Genomic DNA, 22,763 nt, shown 5'->3' with positions numbered 1-22,763 from the left:
TAATTTATGTGGTCTAATGGTTGCATTTGAAGCCAATTAGTCACCTCTCCTGACATTTGTTCTTGGTAATGGTTCTCTTAGAGTTTTCTGGATCTTGTGATTGAGATGGAGAAACTAAAGCTGGTTGCCCAAGATCTACTGGATTTATTAGAAAAATGCCTAGAGGCCATCCACAGAACAGACCTGAAGACAAAAATCCAGAAATACAGGCAATCTGGTAAGAATAGTCTTGGACTCTTGGTGGCCTTGTAAGGGCCTTGTATATATTTGGTATGATTGGTTGATTTCATTTGTTGGATGGGTGTGTTGAGTGGAACAAGAAGTCCCACATCCCTCTGTAGCCTGTGGCTTCCAGATCACATCCTTCTAGATCCTTCATATTCCAGAGTGACTGACTCCACTGCCCCTTATGACCATCACCTTAGCCATCTGCAAAATGCCTCCAGTCATGCTGGCTTTCAGGAGAGAGCCTACACCTCTGTTTTCTGCACAGGCAGGCAGAACTGTTGGCACTCAGGGTTTTTAAGTACTTGCTGAGCCCCGTTTCCTTGCTCCAATACTTAGTCTAATGACCACTGCTCCGTATAAGGGTAGAGTCAATTGAGGTTCCATGGCAGCCCTGCATGTGCCCTGCCTTTCATAAAACCTCCTTATGGAATGGGCTTTGTTGATTTTCCTTGACTCACCTAGACCTTCCCCCTGACCCCACTCCTCCCCTGCCTTTACCTTGAACCTTGACTTGGGCTTTGTTAGCCCTTCCCTGCTTCCATAGCATCGTGGCTGAGAGCCAGTGGTGCACCCCTTACCCCCCCAGACTCCAAATGACTAATAAAAGGCCAAGAACAGGAGTGACATTTTTAGTCCCTTCTTAGTGAACCATTATTTGTAATTTGGTAAGGTGGTCAAGAAGGTTTTGGGTGCTTTAGGAGATGGTGATTTGGGTGTTTTCAGAGATTCGGAAATGTCAGATTGAGACACTGTTGAAGAGTTCACTTGATTGTAATGCATAAATCTTAATTCCAGACCTCTTTTCTGCTTGTCCAGCTCTAAGAGTGGGAGCAAATTATACCAATGGTATTCACGCCTCTCTCCTGAACTTGACTCTCAAAGATCCTTCATGTAACTTAAGGGTAAGTTTGGAGCAAATGTATGGGGTCCCAGCAATTTAAACTCTATTTTACTATCTGAACCAACTGTGATACAAATGTATATTTGTTTAAAAAATATGTATAGCTACTTATGATTACAAAACTAATATGTGTCCTTTGATATATTTGGAGAATATAGAGAATTATAAAAGGAGGAAACTAAGTCCATTGTGTCCAAAAGACAACCACTGTTCATATTTTGTTGTACTTTCTTCTGGTCTCTTTTCTTTGTATGTTTGAATGTATGTCTTTTTGTGTAGTTATATTAACTTTCATTGTTTATTTTTTCTTTGAAAATTTAATTTTTTTTGAAAGACAGATATACAGGAAAAAGAGGCAGAAAGATCTTCTGTCTGCTGGTTCACTTCCCAAATGGCTGTAATGGCTGGAGCTGAGCTGATCCAATGCCAGGAGCCAGGAGCTTCCTACTGGTCTCCCACAAAGGTGCAGGATCTCAAGGCTTTGGTTATCCTCTACTGCCTTTCCAGGGATCTGGAAGGGAAGTGGAGCAGCTGGAACATGAACCTGTACCTCTGTGGGATCCCAGTGAATGCAAGGTGAGGACTTAGCCACTAGGCTATCGCACCAGGCCCCAAAATTTAACTTTTAAATACATAGAAATTGCCTATTGACAAAAAATTTAAAGTATCATAAGAGTTTTTTTAAAAAAGTTTTTTTTCCTGCCTACTTCTTTTTTTTTTTTTCCTGCATACCTCTGTTGTACCATTCCTTAAAGTGTTTTCCCAGAGGCAAGCATTGATAAGCAGCTTCTTCTGTAATCTGCAAGTGATAGTCTGTGGTCATATCTTTCGTTTCTTTTATACAAACGGTAGTACAACATTCTGATTCATTCAAAACTGTTTCTCATTATTTTTAGTGACTGAGTGTAATTGCATCTCTTAGAAAGAGTACACATATTTAACCCTTTCTTGTTGATGTGTCTACTGTTTGCATATGTCATTATAAATGATGATGGAAAATAAGTATCATCGTATGCTTATCTTCATGCGTTTGCTTTTTACTGAGCTTGTTTTAACTCAGCAAGAATTATTTTGTTATTGAGGGATGAAAGTTCTTTTGTTGTAGCTCATTGATATAAATATCATATAGTCATTTACATTTGTTGTGATAGATTTAGGCACTACCACGTATATTCAGAAGTTTTCTTGGGTTGATCATTTGTCTTGTAAAATTATTTCTTATGTAAATTTATCATTATCTCCACAAAAAGTTCTGTTGCATTTATAATGAGGAATTAGGCCAGAGTATAATTTCATGGTTAGATTATAAACCCTTTGATAAGATGATGCTATGAAAACATTAGTAACTCCTGTAACATCACTGGCTTTTTGGAGGATATGAGCTTAAAAAGATATCACTGAGCAATAGAATTTGAGAGATTAAATGATATTAAGGGAGTCTGGCATGGCAGCCTAGTGGCTAAAGTCCTCGCCTTGCATGCATCAGAATCCCATATACGAGACGGTTAGTATCCTGGCTACTTCACTTCCCATCCAGCTCTCTGCTTGAGGCCTGGGAAAGCAGTAGAGGATGGTCCAAAGCTTTGGGACTCTGCATGTATGTGGGAGACGCAGAAGAAGCTCCTGTCTTCTGGCTTTGGATCAGCTCAGCTCTGGCCCTTGCAGCCACTTGGGGAGTGAATCAGCAGCTGGAGCATCTGTCTCTCTGTCTCTCCTTCTTTCTATAAATCTTAAAAAAAAAATCGAAGGAAAAGTGATGTTAAGGATTATACTGCCAGCATCCTCACGGAACATAGCAGGCAGACCTAGGCACAAAGAACATTAGGTGATTGTCTACTTCTACTAGCTGACCGAGTCCTGCTCTGCCAGTATACAGCTGACAAACCATGCAGGAATCAGATAATAGCTTAGATACATCTTTTTTTTTTTCTAAAAAAAAAATAATGTAGGCTTTATTTTCTCTGAGTCTCCATGATACCAAATCATGAGACTAATCTGGATTCACATGCAGATTTTCTGAGTTTTGTCTGTTCTAGTCTACCTAATAGAGATTATGCTGTCGTCATTAGTTTAAAAACTGTCATATGTTCTTACACTCTATTTCTGTTTTGAATGTGAAGTTACGCATGTCCGTCGTCTCTGGGAACTCATATATGTCATGTATCAATTTCTACTGAAATTTGCTCCATGTAGTGTATCCCTCGTCACTCCCTCACTTGGAGAGCAAGCACTGTGGCATATGAATTTGGTGAATTCCCCCACAAGATTTAAGCAATGAATACCTAGGTGTTAACTCAAACAATGTTATAAAAAAAATAAAACAGCATTATATGACACAGGTTACCAAGATATTACTGAACAAAAAGTTTGTATGATGCTGCAATACTGCCTTTAAAATGTAGCCTTGATTTGTAGTTCTCTCTTTAAAAATTTTTTAACTTTAATTTTTAGCAGATTCAGTATGATTTAGATCAAGTGTAAGAATGTGCTGGTATTGCCTCCTCCTCCCTTATGCCTTCCCTGCTTCCCTTTTCCTAATCCCTTTCTTTCATTCTTTTCTTTGTTATTGAGGTAGCATATTTTAAATTTACACTACAGCAAAAAAATCTTAATACTTCACCAAATAAGAAGCTTAACAAATAAAATTTTTAAAAATCCCTACTTTAGTAAGAATACAGACTGGCCATAAATGATAATGAAAATGGAAAATGACCATTTCGCTTTCTGATAGTGTGTTAAAGTGAATGTACATCTGTATGGGATGCTGGCATTGCGGGTGGTGGCTGTGCTTGCTGCACCACAATGCTGGGCCCATTGTCCTCATTTCACAGATGAGGAGACAGACCTGGAGCCGGTGAATAACTTGCTCGAGGTTTCCTAACTGGGAAGAGGCAGAATCAGGAGTCAGAAGCAGGTGTGTCTGACTTTTAGCCCCGACTCATGACCATACATACATAACATTCCTGTGTTAAAGGAATAAGGTGTCAATCTCACGCCTTAAAGTCGCTTCAGTTTTGGTACTCCTGTAGCAACTATGCTATTACATTTGGTTTTATTGAGCTGTTTTGAAACATTCTAATATGCTGATTTAGTATATTTACATGTTGATTGCATTTTTTTGCTTTTTAGAAAAAGTAATCTGTTTGTTGGCAATAAGATGGGACTTATGGAATTTAGACTACTTGTTGTTCTTTGTTAGGCAACTTAACTGGGAAGGTGGTATTTTTATGTTTTTCCCCGAGGAAGAATCCTATTGAGATATTTAAAGAGATGAGATAGTGTGTGCCTCTAAAAAAGAAACTCACAGGCAATGTGACCTTATTCTTTCTGTTTGAAGCTACAGAATGGAAGAATTAAAGACCAAAGGCTTGTGGAACAACTTGGCATTCAAAGTAAGACCAAATTTTCTTTATAGTTACTCCTTCCTTGTAAATGCTTGATAATTCAAGTACATAATGTTGCCTTTTTACGGTTGGCACTTTCCTGTATCTAAATATTCTAATTAATTTTTCAAGCGCATTTACTGGCTTTCCTAGGTATCAATGGGATACACTTATTTAAATGTGAACACCAGCTTGCTCTATTTTTATCATCTTGATTTTGTTTCCAAGAGATGTTATGTTTATTCCTGAAATGAAGCTATAACCAGGCTGTGTTAAATAGTAATCCGATCATGATAATAAACTGTGTTAAACCAAATACTGAGTGGCAGTAAGAAGGAAGGTCAACAGGTTCTCACAGAATAAGGCTAAAGGATAGATGATACTCCCAAAGAGAAAGAAAAAGAAGAATCACAATAGAAAACCTTGGTCGTTCCTACCCATAGGACCTCTGTCTTCTCTTGGGGAAAATGTCTGCTCTTGAACCCAGGGTGTCATCTTGTAGACATTTATTTCCGGGACTTGTGTTGAATGATCAGCATGTGGCCAGAGACTCAGTCACACACTGAAGGGGCAGAGGCTGTGCCTCACTGGGCCAGGAAGCATTGTCTGGCAGGCTGCTGGCTGGCAGCTTAGAGGGCACCTGTGTGATGTGGATGAAGGCGGTGATGGCCCCCACGCCCGATCACTATCCTGTTGGTTTGCTGATGGGCCGCTGTTGCCCCTGGAATCTGGGCAGCATTTTGTCCAGGTGAGCTGGGTGGTACAGCTTGTACCTGTCATTCTGCTCTAGCAAAGACTACTAAGAAATGAATAGATACTGTAAGTTATATCATATTTCTTTTATTTATTTAGTTAAACGTGATGGCCAATATATACTTGCTCATATAACGATAGGTAGAATATAATTTAGGCTACCAATACTTGGTGATCTTATTAGAAAACTTTTACCTGCAGTTTTTTGCACTTGATTTATTTACTACTAATAAAAAGCTTCTGAGAATTTGATCTTAGTCTTATGGGAATTTAAGCTATTCGAAACAGGTATTCATGTGAATTTGGATTTGCCAATGATGATGATAAGTAAAACTTATCGAGCTTTTGTTAAATACTTTTAAAATGAGATATGTCACAAAGATTATTTTGTAAGTTTTGCTTATTTTGTGAATATTCATGATAAAGTACAAAAGGTAAAGTGAGATTTTCTCTTAATTCTAAATGTCAGAGACAGTACCTGTAGACTCTTTTATGTTTAAGTATGTATATATGCGTGAGTATATGCCTACAAATATATACTTTTTTAAAACAAGATTTATTTATTTGAAAAGCAGAGTCAGAAATGTTTTCAGAGAGACACAGACTTTTTTTTTTTAAGATTTTTTTTTTTATTGGAAAGTCAGACACAGAAAGATCTTCCATCTCTTGGCTCATTCCCTAAGTGGCCACAACAGCTGAAGCTGAGTTGATCCGAAGCCAGGAGTCAGGAGCTTCTTCCAGGTCTCCCACAGGAGTGCAGGGTCCCAAGGCTTTGGACCATCCTTGACTGCCTTCCCAGGCCACAGGCAGGGAGCTGGATGGGAAGTAGGGCAGCCAGGATTAGAACCACTGCGCATATGGGATCTTAGTGGTTGTAGCGAAGACTTTAGCCATTAGGCTACCACACTGGGGCCTAACATTCATTTTTGTACTCATGTTTATAATTAGAATAAACTTCTAGAAATAGAATGTTCAGTACAGGATATAGGCTACTACCCTTAAAAAAAATAACAAAACTCTTAACTTACCCAGCAAAAGCATTCACAAGCTCGTTTTTCCTAAGCATTACCAGTATGGGCACTTCCTTTGCCAGTTCTCCTTTTACAATGCTCTTACAGGCAGATGTTAGTACTTCCGTTTCCAGTTGAGTAACCCATTGAAATTTGAAGAGGATCACAGAGTTTGTTAGGACACAGTGCTAGGGTTTGAGCCAGCCACTTTGTGGTTTCTAAAACTGGTGTACTCCACTTCCCTCAGCTAGTCAAGTTGTAACCTGGCCAAATTTGCGTTTGGCTCCTCTATATTGGCTGGTCTTATTATTTTCTAACTTGCCACTAACGAAGTTCCCTCGTCGTCTCCTTGTGCCCCTGGATTGTGGGGCTTTGGTCATCTGTTCCGAGGGGCCAGCTCACATGCACCTCCATTTCTCTACCCTAAACTGTTCCCCATGGTTGTCATCTGTGATTTTGGCTCGCTGGAGGAAGCTGTCAAGACTGTTGGGTGGTGAGGTTACTGGGGACTCTGCCCAATACAAAGTCCTGAGTCTATTCTGCCAGTTAATCGCTGTTGTTTGTTCCTTGTATGGGAAGAGACATGGAAAGGATTCTTGCACTTGCTATTTAAAAATGTATGGTTTCCACTTAGCCTCTGGGTCGCAATGTGGATTTGTGTTTTCTTATTAGGTTCTTCTGTACTGTTTGTAAACATTTAGTTTATTTTTATTTGAGAGTGAAACACAGAGAGAGGGAGACAGATCTTCCATTTGCTGGGTTGTTCCCCAAATGGCCTCAATGGCCAGGGCTGGGTCAGGCAGAAGCCAGGAACCAGGAATTTCTTCCAGGTTCTCCCATATGAGTTTGAGGACTCAAGGCCCTGGGCCATTCTCTGCTGCTTTCCCAGGAAGCTGGACTGGCTGTGTAGCCACTGGAACTCACACCGGTCCCCATATGGGTTGCTGGCAGCTTAAGCTGCTACACTATAGCACCAACTCCAGGTTCTTCAGTTTTAGTTTGGAAGCTTGGGGCTGAGAAGAGCCGAGGAAGGAAGAAATCCTTGTGGAAATGAGGGAAAAGAAGCCATGTGATGTCAACACCCTCAGGCAGCTTGGGTGTGGGCTTAGGTCTCCTGCAGCCTGCTACATGACTGCTCTCTCATCCTCAGGAAGGCCGGTGAAGATGTCCGTTCAGGAATCAGGAGCCTCGGTGCCTCAGGTATGGTGTAAATGAGCTGATTTGGTCCTGTGTGGAATGCACAGTATGGGTGCAGAACAGTGACTTTAAAATGACCTGTGTGAGAAGAGTTCCTTGTGACAATGAGACACCAGGAGCTCCCTGAGCAGGGGACCTTGAATGTGGTGAAGAGGAAGGAGATTAAAGTGGATGCAACAATGATCTTTGGAACACAGGGAATTTCTGAAGTGCCATCCAGCTGAGTGATTGCTGAGCCCATGAGTGGGCAGCCACATGACTTTGAACTTTCACATATTCCAACCTTTGTTTGGGGTGATACCTTTTCTCCATAAGAGGCCACAGAAGGTCACACTTTGTACTGATTTGGCAAGAGACCGCTTGTGTTGCTTCAGCTTCATGTGGCGATATAGGAACCTTTTTTGTTTCAAATTACTTTTATCCTACAAAGCTCAAGGATGCACAAAGAGACTGAAATTTTTGTTGAAGAAATTGGAATAGTTCATTAGTCTTAAGCACATTTCCTTAATAGTGGACAAATTGGTTTAAAGGAAAATGTCAGTTGCAATGACTTCATGGTGACTCACCTGCTGAAGGGGTGTTTAAGGAAATTCAGTTGAAAAGCTGTTGGATGGGGGGAACTTACGAAAGTAGAGCAGTATGTAGAGTATTTAACAATCCATGCCTTCCTTTCCAGCACCTAACAGAAGAGAGATACAGGATGCAGAGCAAGGCCCTGGGAATCTGCCTGATAATTGATTGCATCGGCACTAACATAGGTATGTGTGGAAGCAGAAGGTTAACAAAAGTCCCCACCTGAGGTTACAACAGACTAATCGTGTATGATTAACCCCAGCTGCCCTAACACATCACAGCAGACAGTGACGTGTGTCTCCTCCTGTATGTCACAGCCCAGTGTAGACTGGATTGCGTGAACTTTGGTCCATGTGGCCATTGAGTAGCTTAATCCTCATCTGAAGCCTTGAATCCTCTGCAGGGTCCATTGTCCGATGGGAGGATGGTAGAGAGGATGTGTGAGGATCTCGTGATGACTTGCTCTGAAGCTAGATTGGAATGTAGTCACTGTCCCCAGCTGACTTCAGAGGATGTGGATTAGTTGGTCCAGTCCAGTGTCAGGAGAGTGAACTGATTTGAGGAATATGTAGCCTGATCTCTGGCACCTGCTGGATGATGTAGGAGAGCTGGTGAGCTTCGATCCTGCCTTTGCATCCTAGATGGTGGGGCAGGGTAGAGTCTTGAGACCCAGGGGACGTTTGCAGTGTGGGAGGCCCTCTGACTTCAGACTTTCTCAGGTGCCCCGTGGCTTACCTGTGGACTGTGAATGTGGGGACATTAGCACATGAGACTGATGTATGTTCACTAAGAGGGCTGGACATCATCTGATCCGCTTGGGTGTCACTTGGGTTTCCTGTCCTTTACTTTGGTTTTTGGCCTGAGTTTGTTTCACCAGTCTGTCACTATTGTTTGTATTTGGATGCCTTACTTAAACGGGCAAGGTATCAAAAGAATGACAATGTTTAATTATTTATCTCTTCCTTAGAAAGATTGATCATCATTTTTCCAAATTTTTCTAATTTCTCAGCAGTTTCTTAGAATACATCAGAATATCTTTTAAGATCACGTAAAATGTTATCACTGGGTTTCTAGGAAGAGTGTCTGAGAGAAGTGAACAAATATGAGACTGAATTTCCCAGGATTTCTAGTGTGACCCTATATTTTGTTAGTGAGAAATGTCCTCATCTCAGCCATAGATAAGTGCCCTGTCCATGCTGGCCATCAGTACACAGTATGAATGGGGATGTATTTACTCAGTGAGTCACTTCCTCTCAGACTGTCCTCCATCCGTGCTGGCAGTCAGTTTTGTCACATTCCTCAGTGCTGACACTCCCAAGAGCACATGATGCTGTCTGTTGGGCTTGTTACCTTTTTCTTTTAGGGAGAATCAAAAGATAAAAGTGTCCTTGGCCGTGACCTGGAAAACTGCCGTTTGTGGCTTGGATCCACAGGTCATGCATGTTTCCACACTGGGTTGGGGTCCCTTGCAGGCTGGGGTGGTGGAAGGCTCTGCATTCCAGGAGCATGAGCAGGGCTGGGGCATGACGACAAGGGGATGGAATGAACAGCTCTTCCTTGTATCATAGTTCGTGACTCTGGGCAACTGTTCAAGACACTTTAGTACTCAATTTCTTTTTTAATAAAGTAAGTTAATAAAAGGTCCTACCTTTTAGCAAGGCTGGGCAGAGTGAGGGAGTCCATATTTGTAAAACGCTTAGGACTGTGGCTGGAAGTCAGATTGGCTGGAGCTGCACTAATCTGAAGCCAGGAGCCAGGAGCTTCTTCTGGGTCTCCCATGTGGGTGCAGGGTTCCAGTGCTTTGTGCTGTCTTCAGCTGCTTTCCCAATTCACAAGCAGGGAGCTGGATGGGAAGCAGGGCTGCTGAGATTACAATCAGCACCCATATTGGATCCTGGTTCATATAAGGTGAGGACTTTAGCCACTAGGCTACTACACCAGCCCACCTTTATTTACTTTTAAAAATTTATTTGAGAGAAAGAGAGAGAGAGTGAATTCATGAGACCACTCTTATCCACTGGTTCACTTCCTAGATGCTTGGCAGTGGCTGCTTGTGCTGAAGCCAGGAGCTAGGAATTCAATCCAGGTCTCCATATGTGTAATGAGAACCCAACTACTTCAGTGTCTCTGTTGCCTCCTAGGGTGCTCATTAGCGGGAAGTCAGAATTAGGAGCTGGAACTAGAAACTGAACCCAGATAGTCCCACGAGGGTTGCTGGTATTCTAGATGGCAGCTCTACCACCAGCTCAGCCACCTGCCCTTGCCTGTTTAATTTTACTTGCAAATCCTCAGCAAGCACTTGTTGTGGCTTTGGCTTGCTTTGTGGAGTCTGGCCTCAGACAAGTAAGAGGTCGAGAATCCGGGGACTGGAGATCTGCATGGGCTGCCAGGGTGGGACCACATCCCCACACACTGCATCACACTGGAATGGAGGCTGATAACCTGAGAGATTATAATAAGGGGCAACCTTTTGGGATCTATCCCTGTTAGTCATCAATCTGAATGGCCACAACAGAGGAGATTTTAAGTATGAAATCTGAGATACAGAGCAAAGAGACTGATCAGAGAGAAAGCTACAAGAGGAGTGTAGAATTGGAAGTGGAGTTTGTGCCCCTTATCTTTGGCCCAGGAAGTAAGCATGTGTTGGCTGCGTGTGTATTGGTACCTCTGTGTTCTGCTTATGTGGCTACTGATGAGTGTGTATGTGAGCCCCAAGAATGAGAAGAGAAGTTCTAGGCAGTAGGTCCTTGCAAGTTCAACATCTTGAAGACGGAGTACTGGGCAAGCATGGGCCGGAGAGGGGCTGCCGGGTGCTCAGCACAGCCTCCCCTGAGAATTCGAGTTCTATGAACTCCAGCTCTATTTTTTTAAAAAGATTTATTTATTTATTTATTTATTGCAAAATCAGATATACAGAGAGGAAGAGAGACAGAGAGGAGGATCCTCCTTCTTATGATTCACGCCCCAAGTGACCGCAACAGCCAGTGCATGCGAATCTGAATCCAAAGCCAGGAGCCAGGAACTTCCTCCAGATCTCCCACACAGGTGCAGGGTCCCAAGGCTTTGGGCCGTCCTCGACTGCTTTTCCAGGCCACAAGCAGGGGACTGGATGGGAAGTGGGGCTGCTGGAATTAGAACCGGCGCTCAAACGGAATCCAGGTGCATGCAAGGTGAGGACTTTAGCTGCAAGGCCACTGCGCCAGACCCAACTCTTTCTGTCTTAAGGAACACAACAAATAATTAGGCTTGGGACATCTCCCGGGCCCAGGGGACTCATGAGCAAGTGACAAGCCCGACAGTACTTCCCTGGCACTGGGCTTCTTACCAGTGGAGCAGATACCAGCTGAGACTCCAAGCAGCAGGGTACTCCTCCTGGTTGTGAAGTAGAAAGATGCCATCCCCTCTTCCCACACTCTCCAAGCTTCCAGCTCTTTATTTTCCTCTCCTAGGGACCTTGTTTCCCCCCCTAAAGGACTCTAGCCTAGAGCCCTGTTTTGAGTACAAAGTGGTTTTTGTTTGGTGCTGTACTTTAGTTCTTCTGTTCCATCTTATCAGCAGAACACTATCAAGAATGATTATGTGGCATTTCCTTTATCTGTGTCACTTTGCCATATGGTTAATGAATGCAGAAGACAAATAACATTGAGGCAGACAAAATAATTTCCAGTTAAAATAGAACTTTGAAAGAAGCAGTGAACGATAAAGACTAACTTGATGTGATAATGATTAGTGGATATAATTTATTAAATACCTCCATGTGACTGGTTAAGTTATTGCCTGTAATGTTGCCATCCCACACGAATGCCAGCTGCTTTGCTTCTCATCTAGGTCACTGCCTATGCACCTGCAAAAGTAGAAGAAATGGTCCAAATTCTTTGGCCTTGCCACCCATGTGGGAGATGCAGATGGAGATCCAATCTTCTGATTTTGCCTGGCCCTGATATGATTGTTGCAGCCATTTGTGGAGTAGAACAGCAGAAGGAGCCAGGCCCGAACCAGGTCAAAGCCAAGAGCTTGGAATTCCATCTGGATCTTCCACACAGATTGCAGGATCCTGAATGCTTGGGCTGTAGTCCACTCTTTTCCCAGGGAGCTGATCAGAAGAGGGGCAGTTAGGACTCCATGTGGGATGCTGGCATTGCAGGCAGTGGTCTAACGTGATACCCCATAACTCTGGGGTATCATCTAATACCTTCATTAAAAGATCATGCAAATCCTCCTAGTGCTTATAGCTTGATTCATTCCTTTGTCCAAAAAGTGTATGAGCAGTATGCTTGTTTGTGAGTGAAATGAATTTCAAGGCTATGAGGTTGTGTCTGGTCTCTGATTGGCAGAGGAAAAGACCGGTCAGTCCTGGTGTGTCTTCTTTGCAAGTCCCTTGGCACACTAGGCCTGTGCTGGCCTCTGTTGTGAGTGCCAGCCCTCTTAATCTTGTTAGGAATGTGGACCCATGGACTTTGGAGGTTGGCCTGAAGCTGTAGATGTGTTGTAAACTCCCGAATGAGGAATGGTATTTGCAGATTTTATGAGGAAATGTTTTTTCTTTCTTTTTTTTTCACATTGACTGCTTTTGAAAAGCTTGAACAATGTTCTGTGCTTTGTAAATAGGCTAAGATTTAGACTTTTCTAGTAGACATTTACAGATTTCTATCACTTGCATAAGTAAACTTCATCTTACTTTGAAAAAAGATTTAACTAATTAACTAATTTAATTTGCAATAGCAAGAGAGAGAGATATATCTTGTCTGTTGGTTCACTCCTTTTTTTATAAGCCCATCATTTATTTATTTATTTATTTATTTTTAAAGATTTATTTTTATTATGTTTTTTATTGGAAAGGCAGATATACAGAGAGGAGAGACAGAGAGGAAGATCTTCCGTCCAATGATTTACTCCCCAAGTGAGCGCAACGGCCGATGCTATGCCAGTCCGAAGCCAGGAGCCTCTTCTGGGTCTCCCACGCAGGTGCAGGTTCCCAAAGCTTTGGGCCGTCCTCGACTGCTTTCCCGGGCCACAGGCAGGGAGCTGGAAGGGAAGCGGGGCTGCCGGGATAGAACTGGCGCCCATATGGGATCCTGGGCGTGCAAGGCGAGGACCTTAACCACTTGCGCCACCGCGCCGGGCCCTATTTATTTATTTATTTATTTATTTTCACATTTTATTATTATTGCTATCATTTTACAATACAGTTCCATATTCCCCTATTCCCTCCCCAATTCCCTCCCCCCCCAGTTCCTTTATATCATTATTAACATATAGTTCTTCATACTCAGTCATATGTTCATCATTGCGGGCATGGACAATGGCAGAGAGTCCAGAATCCTATTGTCAAAATATAATATAAACAGTTTCACTAAGTCCATCTTTGTCTGGAAACAGAGATGCCGACCACACTGCATCCTCACATCTGGTTGATAGTCTCCATTACATAACTACTGTACATTCCCTTAAATGAAAAGTCATGATACAGAATCAACAATAGAAAGAAAAATAGAAATTTACAATGCCATGAAGTTAAATGACATGTTACTAGATATGACAGTCTCCATTGCACAACTACTTTATCTTCCCTTAAATGAAGAGCCACAAAACAAAATCAACTTCCGGAAGAAAAAAGAAATTAACCACACCAAGAAGTTAAACAACATGCTATTAAATGTATAACGTGTAGCTGAAAAAGTGAAAATCAAGAACCTTCTTGAAGAAAATGATGCCACTGCATGATTTATGAGTCATTGAATGATTTAATCAGAAGAAAGTGTTTTGAAGAGATGAAACCAACAGAAGACAACAAAACCCATGTGATATAGTTTCTGCTGATCTTTGTTGGAGTGTGTCTCCTCCCAACAATAAACAGATGGGTTTTGTTTTTTAATCCAGTCTACTAATCTATGATGTTTGATTGAGCTTAAGCAATTTACATTCAGAGTTAAATATACATAGGTGGTACTTTGGTCCTGTCATTTTAGGAATGGGTTGTTCATTGATTTAGTCTTCTGTTGTCATTTTACTGGGATGTTCTTCCCATTTGCCTTTGGTTTTGGTAGGTGCTATTCCTCTTCTCTGTCAAGAGAACATCTTGAAGTATCATTTGTAGAGCAGGTTTGGAAGAGGCAAATTCTTTTAGCTTTTCTTTACTCTGGAAGAATTTTATTTCATTTTCAAAGATGAAAGAAAGCTTTGCAGGGTATGTTATCCTAGGCTGACAATTTTTTCCTTTTAGAATCTGGAATATGTCACTCCATTCTCTTCTTGCCTGTAGAGTTTCCTGTGAGAGATCTCCTGTGAGCTTAATTGGCCTTCCTTTATATGTCAATTGATGTTTTTCACGTGCACATTTAAGAATCTTTTCCTTATGTTCAATTGAAGAGAGCTTGATAATCATATGTCTTGGTGAAGATCGCTTTTGATCAAGCCTGTTGGGAGTTCTGTGTCCCTCCTGGATCTTGTTTCCCAATTCTTTCTCCAGATTAGGGAAATTTTCCTTGATTATTTCATTAAATACATTTGCAAACTCAGCTTCTCTTTCTGCACCTTCCGGGACTCCCATAACTCTTATATTTGGCCTCTTAATAGTGTCTTTCAATTCTTGAATACTTTTTTGGCCTGATCCAGCTCTGCTTCCAGCTTTTTGTTTGCTTCCCCCTGGTGACAGGAGATATCTGCCAATTCTGAGATTTTTTCTTCTGCTTGCTTCATTCTATTTTGGAGACTCTCCACTGTACTTGTAATTTGCTCTACTGTGTTCTTAATTTCTGATATACCAGCCTTGATTTCCTTTACTGCTTCCTTAAATTCTTTGAACTCTTGCATTAACTTCTCATTTTTTACCAGAATCTTTAAAATGAGTCTTATGGATTCTGTGTCCCCCATTTTCTCAATGTCTTCCTCAGTGAACTCTGAGGTTGGCATAGGGTTTTGCTCCTTTGCAGGGGAGTTTTCAGTAATATTCATTGTGCCTTTGTCTCTTCTTTTGCTCTTGGTCATTGTACTTCTGGTTAGCAGAGTCTTCTTCTTGGGGCAGGTTTCTAAGCTGTGTCACCCACAGGTCTACAATGCGATTTTACTTATTGCAGTTGGTACACAACTTTTTGCTTGCAGCCACTTGTGCCACAACCTCCAGCGAGTTCCAGGTCTGGCTTCTTATGTCAGATATCCACTGTGGTCTCCACAGCCCAGCTCTTGGCTCACCACTCTCCACTTCCTGTGATACCGTGCTGAGGCTGCACTGTTGTCTCTGCAACCTTTCTCCCTCTTCTGGTTGGAGTGTGTTCCAGGATTAAAGAGACACCAGGTGTCCTATCTAGTTAGGTTGTTGGTGACGCTGATCTTGTTGGAACTTGTTGGACGCTAGGTCTGGGTGCCACACGGACCTGTTTTGACCGGTATGATGCCACAGTCGGTATTATTTTCCTGCAGGACCTCAGCGAGTTCTCGCGAGCTCAGCACATGCGCAGTTCACTGTTGCCCCTGCAGTCCCAAAGCTTTTGCCACAGTGCGCAAAATGGCGCCTGACGTGCTACCACAACAGTTCTTGATCTGCTGGCTGACAGATCTGAGGGTTACCCAGACCTGCCCTGGATGGAACCCGTAGAATGCCTCGTTGTTGCAGTTCACCGAGTCAGAAATGAGCTCACTCCCTCTCAGAGCATGCTCAGTCCTTTCCCTTGCCCTTTCCTCCTTAGGCAAAATGGCGAACAATTCAGCTCTAGGGGGCTGACTGGGCTATGAAATCCTTGCTGTTCTCGCACTGCCCACCTGGGACCTGCTGCTCTGTCTCTGCTCCTGGTCAAATCAAACGGACCAGCAGGACAGACAGTTCCCTGTCTGGGTTCACCTCCCAAGCTCCCAGTCAAAGTCCCTTCCCACCTGGTTGCTGATGGAGTTCCGGCTGCTGATGGAGTTTAGATCATTCACTGCAACACCACACTGCTGTGCCCACTGCTTTCCTGTGTCTGTCAGTCTCCAGGTACCCCTTTGCTGTTGTTCTGTCCTTTCGTATTTCCTGAAATATGTCCTCTCTGCTTCATTCTGGTTAAATGCTTCTCGGTCTGTTTAAACGTGTCCTTACCCTATTCCGCCATCTTGATTCTCCCCCCTATTTATTTTTTTTTAAGATTTATTTTTATTTATTTATTGGAAAGGCAGATATACAGAGAGGAGGAGAGACAGAGAGGAAGATCTTCTGTCCAATGATTCACTCCCCAAGTGAGCGCAACGGCCGATGCTATGCCAATCCGAAGCCAGGATCCAGGAACTTCTTCTGGGTCTCCCACGTGGGTGCAGGGTCCCAAGGCTTTGGGCTGTCCTTGACTGCTTTCCCAGGCCACAAGCAGGGAGCTGGATGGGAAGGGAGCTGCTGGGGTTAGAACCGGCGCCCATAAGGCGAGGACTTAAGCCGCTAGGCTACGACGCCACCGGGCCCTGATTCACTCCTCAAATGGCTGCAACAGCCTTGGAAAGCCAGGAGCCAGGAACTCCACACAGATTTTCCATGGGTCCAAGATTGTCTTCTGTGGCCTTCCCAGGTCCCTTAGTAGGTAGCTGGATTGAAAATGGAGCAGCTGGGACTCAGACCAGCACTCCTGTAGGATTCTGGCATTGCAGACATTGGATAACCTACTATACCACAGCACCCTCCCCCAGAAACTTCTCTTGACATGCAATTGACATGTTTATTAATGATAATAATAGTGGCTAAAGTCCTCGCCTTGCAAGTGCCGGGATCTCATATGGCTGCTGGTTCTAATTCCAGCAGCCCTGCTTCCCATCCAGCTCCCTGCCTGTGGCCTGGGAAAACAGTTAAGGACAACCTAAAGCCTTGGTACCCTGCACCCATGAGGGAGACCCGGAAGAGAGTCGGGGTCCTGGCTTTGGATCGGCGCAGCTCTGGCTGTTTCAGTTGCTTGGGGATTGAGTCAATGGTTGGAAGATCTTCCTTTCTGTCTTTTCTCCTCTTTTCTGTATATCTGGCTTTCCAATAAAAATAAAACAGATCTTTTTTTTAAAAAAGGTTCATACAAAAGAAACTACTAGTAGTGATTTGTGTTTTACAAAGAAGTTATGTAGGGGCCCGGCGGGGTGGCACAAGTAGTTAAGGTCCTCACCTTGCACACCCGGGATCCCATATGGGCACCGGTTCTATCCCGGCAGTCCCGCTTCCCTTCCAGCTCCCTGCCTGTGGCCCGGGAAAGCAGTCGAGGACGGCCCAAAACTTTGGGACCCTGCACCCGCGTGGGAGACCCAGAAGAGTCTCCTGGCTTCGGATCGGCATAGTATCGGCCATTGCGCTCACTTGGGGAGTGAATCATCGGATGGAAGATCTTCCTCTCTGTCTCTCCTCTCTGTATATCTGCCTTTCAAATAAAAAGTAATAAAAATAAATCTTTAAAAAAAAATAAAGAAGTCATGTAGTGGCTGGCATTGTGATGTCAACTCCTACCTGGTCTGCTTCCTTTCTGTCTCCCTGCTGGTACACGTGGGAGGGCAGCAGTGGATGGCCCAAGTGCTCAATCCCCTGCCCTCCACGTGGGAGACCTGCATAGGGTTCTAGGCTCTTGATTTTGGTTGGAGTCAGCCCTGGTCATCATGGCCATCTGGGGAATGAACCTGTGAATAGGAGCTATTTCTCTCTCTGTCTCTCTCCTTCAATTTTTGTGTTATTCTGCTTTCCAAATAAATAAATATTTAAAAAAATAAGACATATAGGACCTGGTGTGATAGCCTACTGACTAAAATCCCATATAGGTGCTTATTGTGTCCCAGCTGCTCCACTTCCCATTCAGCTCCCTGCTCGTGGCCTGGGAAAGCAGTAGAGAATGGCGCAAGGTCTTGGGACCCTGCGCGCACGTGGGAGACATGGAGGAAGTTTCCAGTTTCTGAGTTTGGATTGCTTCAGTTCTGGCCATTGCAGCCACTTGGGGCGTGAACCAGAGGATGGAAGATTTTTCTTTCTCTCCTTCTCTCTGTAAATCTGTCTTTCCAGTAAAATCAATCAATCAGTCAATCACTTTTTTTTTAAACATTTATTTTTATTATTTTTCATTGGAAAGGCAGATATACAGAGAGGAGAGACAGAGAGGAAGATCTTCCGTCCGATGATTCACTCCCCAAGTGAGCGCAACGGCCGATACTATGCCGATCCGAAGCCAGGAGCCTCTTCCGGGTCTCCCATGCGGGTGCAGGTTCCCAAAGCTTTGGGCCGTCCTCGACTGCTTTCCCAGGCCACAGGCAGGGAGCTGGAAGGGAAGCGGGGCTGCCGGGATTAGAACCGGCGCCCATATGGGATCCCGGGGGTGCAAGGCGAGGACCTTTAACCACTTGCGCCACTGCGCCGGGCCCCAATCACTTTTTTTAAAGACATATATAAAGTAGCTTATAATTGTGAGCCTAACATGAGTTTTGAAGCCAAGTAAACTTGACCAAGACTGCGTGACTTGTTCCTCTCTTGGAGATTGCAGTGTTTATTGAGTTATTTTCCTGTGAAGAAATCCATTTCAGCCTGTCAGCCTGACATTTCCCATTCATTCCTGTCCCTGTAACCATGGAAACCACCATGCCCTTCTTGTGTTCTGCTTATGTGCTTGGTGGTGATTCTACCTGGGCTCACTGAGGATACTCATAAGTAAAGCAGAGTAGCATTCTCCGTTTCTCATTTATCCCACACTCTGACTTTAATAGAAAGTGTCAAGATAAATGTGCCCTCATTTAGACCAAGATACATGAGCCCACTGCAGTCCCTGACTGTACTTTGCTTTGAGGTTTGACCTCCAAAGTCCCCAAACCTTTGAGTAGTGCTGGCCCTGACCTCTCTGTCACAGCCCTGTACTGGCCACTAGACCTGATGGTCCCTCTCCCTCACTACATCACAAAATTATTTTCTCAAGGGCAGTTGAAACTCACGGAAATGAGGATGAATTAAGAAAGGGATTTCCAGGGTGGGTAGAAGGAGAAGTGGGATTTCTGCAGTGTCAAGTTTTACTTTCCCTACTCAGCACCCAGGTTTTTCTTTCCTTATTTGGGTCACAGTCATTGTCATTCATGGTTTTTGGTTTTGCTTCCAGTTTTTTTTTTTTTAAGATTTATTTATTTATTAGAAAGCCAGATATACAGAAAAGAGGAGAAGAGACAGAGAGGAAGATCTTCCGTCCGATGATTCACTCCCCAAGTGAGTGCAACAGCCGATCCTATGCCGATCCGAAGCCAGGATCCAGGAACTTCTCCCGGGCATTCCCACACAGGTGCAGGGTCCCAAAGCTTTGGGCCATCCTCGACTGCTTTCCCAGGCTACAAGCAGGGAGCTGGATGGGAAGGGAGCTGCCGGGATTAGAACCGGTGCCCATATGGGATCCTGGGTTGTTCAAGGCGAGGCCACGCTGCCGGGCCCTGCTTCTAGTTTTAGTCTTCTTTCTCCCCCACTCCTGTTCTGTTAGGTAAAGATTTTCCTCCTGGCACCTGGGAATCCTGTCCCCAGTTTAGTCTGTCTGGTTGTGGAGGTCAACCTTCAAAGGCAAGTTCAGCCCTCAGAGAAGGGAGCAGGCAAGATTTAAACTCAGATGGAGTTGATCTCAGATTGGTTCCTTTGGCCCTCTACTCACTGTGTCTAGCCAGGGCCCCAAGGAGCCCAGATAAAGCAAAGAGGCAGAGGCCTGGAACACGCTTGTTTTGTCCATCTCTATACATGGTCACAGAAATGGAGAGAGACCCTGGTGATGCTTTGCTTCAAGGACTTTGGTCAGGGAGGAAAGATCAGCAAAGGGAGAGCTTGGAGAAGTGAACCAGTGGAGACCAAGTAGAGTGCGATGTTTCCCTGTTTGCTTCCGCCCCCTAGAGGAGAGGATTTGTATGCTCTGAGGTGTGTGAGTCTGCAAGGAAGTATTGATGGGACTGGCAGAGATTCTCTCCTTGTTCTGACCTGTAACCACCTGAGCCATCAGAGGCGGTGGCTGGGAGATAACACAGCCAGGCCTTTTCTGTCCCGTGGATATTTTTTGAGGGAAAGAATGTCATTGAATAGGTTATTAGCAGCCTGTCAGTCAAGTCTCCCAATGCCTTGATAATGATGACTGAAAACAGGTGTAAGGATGCTAGCTTCTTCTTTGTACCTCTTCAATATTAGATGGTCAATAATTCCATTGTTAAACTATCCACTTTGGGCCAGGCAAAGGGGAAAAGGACATCGTGTAACTATGGACTTAGATTACAGTGATTGTCATTGTCTTCATTGCCAGGAGAGGTCTGAAATCCTACTTGGCGGATTGTTGTTCCAATGATGTGTGCGTAACACTCCAAAGTATGGCTTTATTTGTGCTGCCCACTCCTTATAATGTCTTGTGAGGTGGCTGTTACCACTGCTGCCTAAAACTGGGGAGAGCAGTGTTAACGTCACATAGATGTGATACACTTCCCTTCATGCTTTGCTCACTCCAGCATTGTTCTCCCTGTTTGTTTCCTCCAGAGGGTCTTCAAAACACCTTCACTTCTCTGGGCTTTAAAGTGCAGCCCTTCAAGTATCTCCGTATGTGTGACATCATCAGCGAACTTGACAAAGCTGCCAGGGAACCCAAGCATCAAGACTATGACAGCTTTGTGTGTATCCTAGTGAGCCGAGGAAGTGCCCAGAGTGTATTCGGTGTGGACAAGTTTGAATCGGGCTTTCCCTTGCACAACATCCGGAAGATGTTCATGGGGGACTCGTGCCCTTATCTCGTAGGGAAGCCTAAGCTTTTCTTCCTCCAGAACTATGTGGTGTCAGAGAGCCTGCTGGAGGTGGATGGACCGGCTGTGAAAACTTCCGAACCCAAGATGCCACACCTGGGACCCTCCACCATTCACCGTGAAGCCGACTTCTTCTGGAGCCTGTGCACGGCGGATGTGTCCCTGCTGGAGCAGGTGCCCAGCTCACCTTCCCTATACTTGCAGGTCCTCTCCCAGAAGTTGGGACAAGAAAGGTGAGCCCAGTGGAGGTGGCTGGGCTTTGCCTGATCTTTGCCCTGCTTGAACCATTTACCCCACCATGCTGGGTTGGATGTTCTTTTCTTCAATGAGGAAAGGAGATTTATTTTTCTTCCGCATTGGAGTTGCCTAAAGAATAGGATACAGAGCCAGTGTAACTATGAGTATTTTGTGGTAGCTCATCAGTTAAGTATTTTTCTTCAAAATGAAAAACTTTAAAAAATTATATGAGAGGTAGAGAATCAGAAAGAGAGAGAGAATACTGCAGAATCACTCACCAAGTATCTGTGACAGCTTGTACGGCACTGGGCTGAAGCTGAGAGCTGGAGACTCAACCCAGGTCTCCCATGTGGGAGGCAGAGTTCCTTGAGTCAACAGGGCTGCCTCCAAGAATGTGAGTTTCTGCAGTAATCCCTCCTGTGAGGTCTCACTTACCTAATGTCAACCTCAGTTTGAGAATATGGAATGAAAACATTCCAGAAATAAGTAATTATACATTTCAAATGAAGCTGACCATAGTATATTGTTATTGCTAGTCTATTGTTAATTGTGTTGCTAATCTCTTATACTGCCGAATTTGTAAGTTAAACTTTGTCATAGAGGTAGATGAGTATATAGGAAAAAACATACACACAATATAGGGATTGACATCATCTGTAGTTTCAGCAACCACTGGGGTTGTTGAGTTATATTTTCCAGTGGATGAAGAGTCTGCATTGTAACTATTTTTAATATAACTTAAAGAATACTTGTCTAAGGGAAACATCAGCGATCTGTTTTTTATTTAAGCTAATGGAAGCCACAGTGTACCTCAACTATAAGATTAACTGGCTTTTTTCCATTGACTCCTAATTATAATTTGGTTGTTTCCAAGCTACTTATCAAATGCATTCTGGGTGTGGTTGTGACAACCCCATGAATGGATCTCATAGTCTTTTCTCCTCATTCTGCCTAATAATGATGTTGCTGTAGGAGGAGCAACCTGATCCTTTAGGATTGGCCTTTTATATCCATAATGATCCAGGTGGGGTGTCATGTGAATGGTGTATTCCCAGAGTAAAACTTAGCTGCCCTTTGTGCAAAGGGACTGCGTCTCTTGAGCCAAAGCTATGTCAGCCTGTTTAAATCATTCACAAAGTAGCTTATAGAGTGTTTAAAAAGGAACAGTTCCAAAGCACTTACATTTTTTTTTTTACCATCATGACATTCTGTCTTCTCATTGATATTATCGTGGCATTAACATTTCACTTCTTCTTACCTCCAGAAAACGCCCACTCCTGGACCTCCATGTTGAACTCAACAGCAAAGTGTGTGATTGGAACAGTCAAGTTCCTGCTAAGAAGAAGTACCATGTCTTGCTGCAGCATACTCTGCGAAAACAACTCATCCTTTCTTAACCAAAAAACAATTCAAATGCACTGAATGCCACTATGTCCCTCTCTAGGGAATGGGAGCTTTTCTCACAGGCATAGAGGTGCTTGGTGCAGTTGACGGAAGATCTTCTCTGTCTCTTCTCCTCTCTGTATATCTGACTTTCCAATAAACAAATAAATCTTTATAAAAAAAAAGTTTATTTTCATATGTGTTGCCACATTGTGTCAGAAAGAATTAAAACAGTGAAGGGACAGTTATTTCTCTTGCAAAGTAGTTTTGGTGGTGTCTTCATTTGTGGAGGATGCCTTGGGTGCCTGAAGATTTCTTCACCTGTAGGGCCCGTTGCAATGGCGCAGTGTTTAAGGTCCTCACCTTGCACACCCGGGATCC

The 22,763-nt window shown here is 43.6% G+C and overlaps 1 protein-coding gene across 1 annotated transcript; it reads left to right on the top strand.

Moving 5' to 3' along the window:
• Positions 1-1,069: 1,069 nt before the first annotated feature.
• LOC121166303 (CASP8 and FADD-like apoptosis regulator) lies at positions 1,070-22,413 on the top strand. The gene is made up of 5 exons (XM_040995441.1): positions 1,070-1,130; positions 4,467-4,521; positions 8,149-8,230; positions 20,503-20,995; positions 22,264-22,413. Exons 2-5 carry the CDS (start codon positions 4,474-4,476, stop codon positions 22,394-22,396), a joined length of 756 nt encoding a protein of 251 aa, XP_040851375.1. The 5' UTR covers positions 1,070-1,130; positions 4,467-4,473; the 3' UTR covers positions 22,397-22,413.
• The last annotated feature ends 350 nt before the right edge of the window (positions 22,414-22,763 follow it).

Source organism: Ochotona curzoniae, unplaced genomic scaffold, assembly GCF_017591425.1.
Source record: "Ochotona curzoniae isolate NIBS_2020 unplaced genomic scaffold, NIBS_Ocur_1.0 patch118, whole genome shotgun sequence".
NCBI lineage: Eukaryota > Metazoa > Chordata > Mammalia > Lagomorpha > Ochotonidae > Ochotona > Ochotona curzoniae.
This window is presented reverse-complemented; position numbering and strand designations above follow the sequence as displayed.

Excerpts from the sequence above, each read along its gene's own strand:
- LOC121166303 (XM_040995441.1), top strand. The coding sequence starts at position 4,474 with ATGGAAGAATTAAAGACCAAAGGCTTGTGGAACAACTTGGCATTCAAA. Across the intron at positions 8,231-20,502 it reads TTGCATCGGCACTAACATAG|AGGGTCTTCAAAACACCTTC; the intron begins GTATGTGTGGAA and ends TGTTTCCTCCAG. Across the intron at positions 20,996-22,263 it reads CAGAAGTTGGGACAAGAAAG|AAAACGCCCACTCCTGGACC; the intron begins GTGAGCCCAGTG and ends TCTTACCTCCAG.